This window comes from Euprymna scolopes, chromosome 20 (assembly GCF_053919585.1).
Source record: "Euprymna scolopes isolate OS-2025 chromosome 20, ASM5391958v1, whole genome shotgun sequence".
Taxonomy (NCBI): Eukaryota; Metazoa; Mollusca; class Cephalopoda; order Sepiida; family Sepiolidae; genus Euprymna; species Euprymna scolopes.
The window spans coordinates 45,974,085-45,983,107 of record NC_136501.1 but is presented as its reverse complement, the minus strand read 5'-3'; the positions used below and the strand labels follow the sequence as shown (position 1 = coordinate 45,983,107).

The 9,023-nt window shown below is 34.0% G+C and overlaps 1 protein-coding gene and 1 pseudogene across 1 annotated transcript in view; one reads left to right on the top strand and one right to left on the bottom strand.

Moving 5' to 3' along the window:
* LOC145241586 (uncharacterized) overlaps positions 1-1,681 on the bottom strand; it is a 1,923-nt gene extending 242 nt beyond the window's left edge. The window contains exon 1 of the mRNA XM_080104674.1: positions 1-1,681. This exon is cut by the window's left edge and continues 242 nt beyond it. Coding sequence (XP_079960800.1) covers positions 1-1,681 — 1,681 coding nt within the window.
* A 492-nt stretch (positions 1,682-2,173) lies between these two features.
* LOC145241779 (U2 spliceosomal RNA) lies at positions 2,174-2,300 on the top strand (annotated as a pseudogene).
* Positions 2,301-9,023: the final 6,723 nt, after the last annotated feature.

Sequence of the window (9,023 nt, the reverse complement as noted above, 5' to 3'; positions counted from 1 at the left end):
TACATGTACGGTGCCACATCATTTTGTCATTGAGATGCCTAATACCGGCTGCTTTGATGTCGTGTAGTTTCAGAGTCGCGCATTTTTCCTTTTCGGGCTGAAGAATTTTGTTAATATGCGCTACAATCAAAGTGGCTATTTTTCCCACACTTGTATCATTAACCGGAAGTTGTTCGATTCGTTGGCACGTGCACCAATGCGGTTTAATTGTTGCTTCATCACAAGTTCTATTTTCTGGTATCGGGGCGAAAAGACTAATACCACGAGCATTCAAATCGATCTTCGACAGTTTTCTTTCAAAGTTATTTAAATCGAGGGCAGCCAACAGCATCTCGTGGACATCGAAAGGCGTGGTTAGTTTTTTACTGTTGCCTTTTAGATTTTGCCATAGTTGCGGAAATTTAACGGGCAACCATTTTGGAGGTACAATATACATCATTGGAAGTCTCTCTTCCAGCTTTCCCATCAAGGTTTCCCGGAATTTTCCATGGCGCATTCCGTGATCCGAAAATAGAATTAAGAGTGTGTTATTAAGCAAATGTTCGTTGTGTAACTTGGCGAAAAAGTCTCGAATAGGGTGATCGATGCGTCCTGCTGTATTTAATTTGTTGTGAGATGGATACGAATTAAAGTTAAACACGAAGTGTTTTTCTGATTTATGCAACTTAATAAAGTCATATATATAGTTAAAAATAAAAGTTTGGTACAATCTTCCCATTACGCATATATTCTGCTTCGACAGCATACCACGCTCTTGATATATTGCCATCGACATTGGACGGAAGTAATAATCGGTTGGCGGTTTATTAAAACCTTGACGTTCATAGCTAAATACGGGCATAATGGAAGCGTCATCAGCATACAATGTTTTGTAGCCCTCCCGTCGGAATTTCTTCAACAACTGCTCGTACTCATCAAATTTTTTACGGGACTCGGGAGTCCATCCAATTTCGTAATCATATTTTCCGAATAATATTGCTAAGACATTGAAAAAAGTATTGTCTGCAATTTTGTTGTAGCCATATATTTCAATGGCACGTAGTTCGTTTAAGAGAAATTTTCTCGTGTTCGACAATTGTCTGTGTGAGTTAAGACGAGATAATGAATCTACCCCAATCATGACAACATTCAACATATTTACACGGGAATTTCTTGGGCTATTTTTACTATTAAACCGTGAGGAATTGGTATTTTCTCTTGGCTGCACGAAGATATGAAAATTCTTGTATATTTTTTCGTTGCTAGAGCAAAAGCATTTGACCCTAATAAATTCGCTGGTCACATTGATATCCGCATGAAACTTGATAGGTGTAGAATATTTATTATGTGTGTCATCCACCCGGATGATTTCACTGTACTCACAGTGTTTCACTGTGCCATTGCAAAAGAGCTTTAAGCCAGTCATATTCACCGACAACTGATTGTCTTTCTGGTGAGTAAAATCAACATTGGACGGGCAGGTCTTCTTTGTATCTACTTTGAAATACTTCGCTTCCGGTTTATGAAACGGGTCAAATTTAGGGATTTTACAGTTACTGGTATAGATGATGTAATGTTTGTTAAAATGTTCTGAATATTCTTGTACTTGGTGATTTCTGTCCGAACAATACCCATATATTACGAGCATTGTAATGGCCCCTCCGACGAGGAAAGCAAACATTTTCTTCACACTGAGTAACATCCTGCAATATAAAAAAATATTTAGAGAATATTTTAGTAATTAGTTATTTTAGTAATTAGTTATTTTAGTATAAAGTTATGGTTAGTACAAACATTGGATATATTAAAGTAACGACATTAGCAACGTATTTTCAATGAACTCTAAAATTTTATTTTGTAATTTCTAAGAAATATTTGTTTTGCAAATTTGAATTTTGCTTTTAATTTATTTAAATTTTACATGCATTATTTTGATTGTAAATTTCATTTTCACGAAATAAATTATATATAAAGATCAAAGTGTAGTATCTGTTCCGGCAGATAGTGCAAGCAAAGACCATATGTGGGGGCGACCCCGCATATAAGCCCTTGATCAATGTAGGGGCAACCCTTCATACCAATTGTCACTGTCCAGCTCCCCTACTCCCCGGGGAGTTGGTCCCCATTTTCCCTTCACTCCTCACATTAAAAATCGGCCTTGTGCCTAATTTGCTCGGTGGGGGAGCAAATAAATACCCTTTTCTTGGTCTTTTGGCCAAGATCAAAGTGTAGTATCTGTTCTTACTACATGCTGTACTTATAGTGATATAAAATTGGGTATTACTTTTCTGTATTAATTTAATGTAAAATGATCACCCACTTTACAACCAGTCAGTCTCAAAGCCATTCAAGTCATTCTCCAGATCATTCAATTTGTTTTTGAAGCATTCCAGTTATTTTTTAAGCATTCAAATCATTCTTAAGGTTATTCAATTCGTCCTTAAGTTCATTAAAGTCATTCCAAGTCATTTACTTTTTATTTATTTAAGTCATTCCAGCCAATTTTTTGGTCATTTTAGCTTATCTTTAAGAATTTCATGTCAACCCTACATTCACGCATTCATTCATTACACGAGAGCACACGACTAATGGCTAGCGGCCTTGTTCAACTATAGTGTGACTACACCCTCCGTAACATAAACATAACATATTCTTTCCGATTCTCGATTAATAAATAATAACGGTTCTTCTCAATGTTCTGTTTTTTCTAATTGGCTGAGACCGGGCATTCTCATATTCCAGAAGGAAACTAATTCCTAGATAAACGAACACGTCCAAAAGTTTTCAAAAATGGCGTCGCTCTCCACATGAGGCACTAGTGCTAAAAAAGAAAGAAATACAAACATTTTAACCACTCATAAACAGACACTTAAATACTGATAACCTTAATTACTGGTACCAACATGCACAAGTAAACAACTTTATATACATAACGTATTTCCTGTCTTTGCTTGAACGTCTGAAAGACTCACAAAAATGTAAACACAGCGATAATTTGAGAATGTAAATATGTACAAAGTACCAACATGGCACTATCCCCCCACCCGAAAAAAATAAAAACCTGCCCTGAAAAAAAAAAATCGGGTTTTAAATATGTACGACTAAAAATTATCTGCAATCAATGTATGATTAATTGCCATTGCTGCTGATTAAAGCAACTTCGACACATACGACCGACTGGGTCCGGCAGCGTAAAATATCGTAAAACAAAACAATAAAACGAATTTATTCAGAAGTTTCGAGAGGTTATTTTTGGCAATTATCTTCTTAAGTCCATGCCTAAAAATATATTTACTAAAGAAATCTTCCGCTGTTTATCAAATATTCCCTCTTACAAGAGCGATCTACTAAGTTCATTAGTTAAAAAAAATGTTGTTATTAAAATAAACAATAACACTTTAATCAAAATAATAAATAAATAAATAAATAAATCACAGCCACAATTTTCAGTCGAGAGACTCTTTTTTGGCAAATTAAATTTTACACGTTACCTCTTTTAAAATTTAATTTTTTTTATCTTATTAAGAATGTAACACTAGAAAATCTTTGTGCAAAGGAGAATCCGTTAAATTTCTTCATCCAAAATCAACAAGGTTTTTATATTCTTCTATCTTTTAGAGGAATTTAAAAAAAATGCAATAGTATTTGTGTGTGTATTTATTTTTCTTTCAAGTTTATAAAATTCGAGAGTTTATTTTTGTGGTTTTGCCAAAATGAAACTCGATTTCATATTATTTTAATAGTTAAATATTGTCAAACATCAATAATAATAATAATAATAATAATAATAATAATAATAATAATAATAATAATAGCTATTTACTAGTAGAGGACAGAGTTAGACACGAGGTCCATTTTAAATGTGAGGAAAATAGAGTTCTCCCACAGGTCGCATACTGGATTGGGGAAAAACCCTTTTTAGGGAGGTAATTTTTACATCAGATCCACATCCACAATTTTCTTTAGAATGACGACTTTTGAAGGTTTTCGACTATGCTGATTAAGAAAATTGCATTCTAATTTTGCGGAGACAAGTAATTTTTTGGCTGCCAGGTTTGAAGTGAAAAAGCCGTAATTATTTTTTTACACGTTAAAATAAGACAACATAAAAAGTGGAATTAAATTTAATACTAATGGTGGAAGAGTTAAAAAGTAGAGGATGAATTGAAAAACGAAGGACTGCTACCACTGATTTCGATCATTCTTAATAGTTCATGTACAATGAGAATCTAAAACTTCTGTTTATATTTTATATTATTATTTTAATGGACCATTTTTCATAATTTTATTAATTCACACTGAATTACGAATTCTCTTAATTGCTTTTCTTAGATTCAAACAATACCTGCAGTGAAAGGAAGATGAGTACACTTCGGCCACGGTCGTCGGTATCCGCAATTGTTTAGGGACCGCAGTACCCCCCCCCCACAACAACAACAACAACAACAACAACAACAACAACAACAACAACAACAACCGTAGTTTACTTTTCTGTAAAGAGGTGGGGGGCAGGCTTTAACCGGGAAATGTCGGTTACCGGGTCTTGCTAGTTTAGTATATTTCTCATTTCGTGAAATTTCCACGGCTCCTGCTGGTTAAAAATTTTATACGAATAATTTTCCCTGCATATAACTTGTTAATTCCATTTATTTAAAATTAAAAATAGTCTAATTACTTTAAAATTTTATGTTTCTTTAAAATAGTTTGGCAAAACTGTAAAAGTCGAGGGTCGTTCCAAAGGCAAAGGCTCCAATTTTTTACTCCCAAACTAAAATATTGAAAACCTACAAAGATGGGAGTGATACCATTAAAACGTCACAGTTTATTTTTCTACATAGTCACCAACATCATCAATGCACTTTTGTTGCCAGCTTATTTTCATGCCTCGGCCGTCAAAGTCCGGAGTGGGCTTTGTCACTAACACTTCGATCTCCACTCTGAAATCAACGAACCCATATCCTAGCTGTGCTGACATCAGTTATATCGGCTTCGTAAACGCTCAATCGGCCCTGATCCATTCGGGCGGAATAAAAATAGGATGCATTACTTAAGGATTGTCCTACCCAGTCTGCTTATACTTTTTCTTTTAAATCGTCTACTGATAATTTTCCTTCAAACTGATAACACTGTGTTTTTTTTTTCTTTGATAAACTTGATGTAATTTTTAAGTACATACGCAGCGGACATTTAGGATGAAAACTACACATCTAACATCTATATATAAATTACAATAGAAAAATGCAAACATGAAAAGTAATATGGTTAAGCTTAAACATGGAAAAGTAAAGGACTAGTTGTTAAAACTAGAAAATAAAAGGACAAGATATTCTAGTAAAATATGTACTAAATTTAAAACTTAAAATATTGCAGCATTAAGAATTGATTATATAATGTTATAAATTGAATTTTAAAGGATTCTTAATGCTAATTTTATCAAGAATTCTTCAGAAATCTTGGTTTCGGTTTCGATTTTAGCCGGTGGAACTATAGTAATCTATTTATTTTAGAATAATTTTATCAAGAATTCCTCATAAGTTTTAGTTTCAGTTTCGATTATAGCTGTAGGAACTAAAGTTATATATATAAGTTTGGGGTTCGGTTTCGATTCAAGTTGATGAACCCAAGTCATATAGATATATTTTTTATTTTTGAAATTGCAACTTTATAATATATAAAGATCAGTATAATATTTACCCTATGATAATATATACGAAATCTGCAAGAATTAAAATATATTTAAATATATTTTACGACCTGGCTACGTCAAGCGTCTTTGCTAGCTTGCATAAATACTTTTGCAGTTTTAACAAAATAGCTAGAATAATATCAGAGCGTCCCCAATATATACAGCATGCCAACATCAATATATTACACCTGAACTAGTCTCCTGTGGAATTTCCACAGGTCTCGCTAGTTTTTATTAAACTTATAGTCGATTGCATATAAAAACAAAACATACACATAACATTATACGATTCATCAATAATAAATATACTTTTTATACACGCATAGTGGAAGTTATCTACATTTTTAAAGTAGGATATAGATATGTGGATAATCAAAACTAGCAGGACCCGTGGAAATTCCACGGTAGTTAAAATCTTTTAAAACACATCAGTAAGAAATTCCTTATTGTTATATTACAAAAATGAACGTATGGAAGCAAGTAGAACAAACAAAGAACTTTAGTTTAAACTTTTATTGAAGGTCAATGCGATCGTAACTGATGCTGTTGATATTGTCAGGAAGTGCTGGTGATGATTGAGGCTGTGACAGGGACGTCGATCAGCTGCTTGGGGTTAGTCAGCAGGTTCTTGGGAGTCAGACTGTGAATTTAAAAAAATTGTGACATTGTTGACATCGATTTTGTGAAAGTTCTGATGACTAGGCCTGTGACAACAACATATTCTTTTCATTATTTTGACTCTTTAATATATATCCGTTAATATCTTATATGTTTTTATATAGACTAATGTGGCTCTCAGTTGATTGACTGTGTCTTACTGTGTCGGAGATATACTTGAGAGTCAAAAGAATGAAAAGAATATTCTGTTGTCACAGCTCTACTGATGACCCCAAGTTGTTTAATATTTCAGGACATTTTGGATTACACGTGTGAGTAATGAATAGGTCACAGAAAACTGCCATTGCATCTTGATGAAGCTGTTGTAGATTCCTATGACTTCCTGTAAATGTAGATGGTAGAAAAACTGGTACACCAGAATATCCATCTTCATTCCTTGCTAAATGATCCATTAAGCCAGAATATTGAGCAGCTCTTGGTTGATTTGATAGTTTTTAATGAAGTGAAATAAGCAACCGTCAACTTTTACATATGCGATAGACTTTTCTATTTATTTTGAATTTTATTCAATGAAGATTTGGAAATTCACAAATATTTTTTAAGTCGAATTATTGATATAGATTTCAATTGAATAAAATATACTGTAAATCTTTTAATAAGGAATAAGTATTTATTTAAACCATAATTATTGAAACAAAGTATTTTACTGCATGAAAAACGGTTATGGGGAGAAGGGTTAACTATTTTGAACCTTCACCTAAATAATGATTTAATGAAAAAAATGTTTAAAATGTTCTTGTATCTGTTTTATAATTTTTGTTAAATAAGAAAAATCAATAACTTTGATAGTACTATTGTAAGACTCATGCTAAAAGCCATTCTTAATATGGGGAGGGGTTAACTATTCTGAAACTACACTTAACAATGTAAAAAAATAAGGGAAAATATATGTATGAACAATAAATATTTCTTCAGTTAAATAAAATATACTGCATATCTTTTAATAAGGAATAAATATTTATTTAAACCATAATTATTGAAACAAAGTATTTTACTGCATAAAAAAACGGTTATGGGGAGAAGGCTTAACTATTTTGAACCTTCACCTAAATAGTGATTTAATGAAAAAAAATTTATTGGTCTTGTATCTTTTTTTAATAATTTGTTTTAAAATAAGGAAAAAAATCTTTGATATCGCTATTGTAAGAATCATGCTGAAAGCCATTCTTAATATGGGGGGGTTTAACTATTCTGAAACTTCACTTAACAATGTAATCAAAATAATGGAAAAATTCTTTAGTTAAATAAAATATACTGAAAATCTTTAAATAGGAAAGAAATATTTCTTAAATAAATTAAATCGTAAGTAATGAAACAAAGTGTTTTATTTCATCTATATATATAAAAGGCAAAATGTGTGTGACATTTCGTGTATGTCTTCAAAAGGCTTCTTTCGCACGCGCTCCCAGGGTTGTTACTATCGCGTAAAACTGTGTATATAGGTCCTATATAATAATATCTAGGAATTAGAAAAGCGCGTAGCGTATAGATTTATTTACGTCGATTTTTACAAAATTATTGCTATTTTGGCTTCTCGCGTGTTGATTGGGCTTTTTAGTATAAATATGTGAAACTAAACTCAAACGACGTCTACTCGGCCTCGCTTGGCCCTCGGGCCAGGATCAAAGTGTAGTAGTTGCAGCCAGAGTCAGCCCTTATTGGAGTATGTCGGGGGGGGGTAACGGCTCGTATCGATGCCGAATGTCTGCTAGATATCGACGAAGGTTATTTTGTGTACAACATGGAGCTGCCATTCCCCAGGGAGGAAAGAATGGTTTTCCTGGCGATCCTGGCAGTAGCGGGCATGGTGATTTGGATCACGCGCCTCAAGTTGGTCCGCGAAGGACATCTGTTCCGGATCGGGATCTGATCGTTTACTTTAAAGATTTGCTTACAGTAAAGATCAGATACGATTTGAGAAGGTTGGCTAGAGTGGAATTTGACAAGAGGTGGGTGCACAGCACTAGTTTGTGCATCCGTTGAGGAGCCAAGTTTCGATACGTGTTCCTTCCTTAAGCATGGCACGGGCGGTGCTGGGGCCCTTGGAACCCATCCCGCTTAGGTTCTAGCTAAGTCATTTTAAGAAAACTCTTGACTGGTAGTACAAATGAAATCCTGTTCCTGATTTTATTTTTTGGTACTAGAGAACCTCGGAGTCTGCCCATTCCCTTTGTGCCACATCCTTGTTTTTTCAACATCCCCGGTCACTCCCCTACTCAGAGGTCACCTTCCAACTCCCCTCTACCTGTTGCTTTGTTTTCTCCCATTTCCATTAAGGTATTTTTTCCCCAATCCCCATTAGGGATCGCCCTGCTTGTTTTCAGTTCCCCGGAAAACAGTGGGGGGGGGGTCTAGTCACCTAGATTAGTACAGGGGGGGCTCACTAACAACCCAGTAGGATTTATTTTTTGTTTTTGACATGACCAATTTTGATTAGTTGTCCCCACTCCACGAACAATTTTTAACTTAATTCAAAAACTTTTTATTTTCTAATGAAATTGAATTTTATTTTTTCACACATGCACACACACACACACACACACACACACACACACACACACACACACACACACACACACACACACACACACACACACACAAAGAAAAATAAAGTGCATACACAAACACAGACAACTGTTTATAAATTATAAATATGTTTTTGACTCTTAAACGCTGGGGA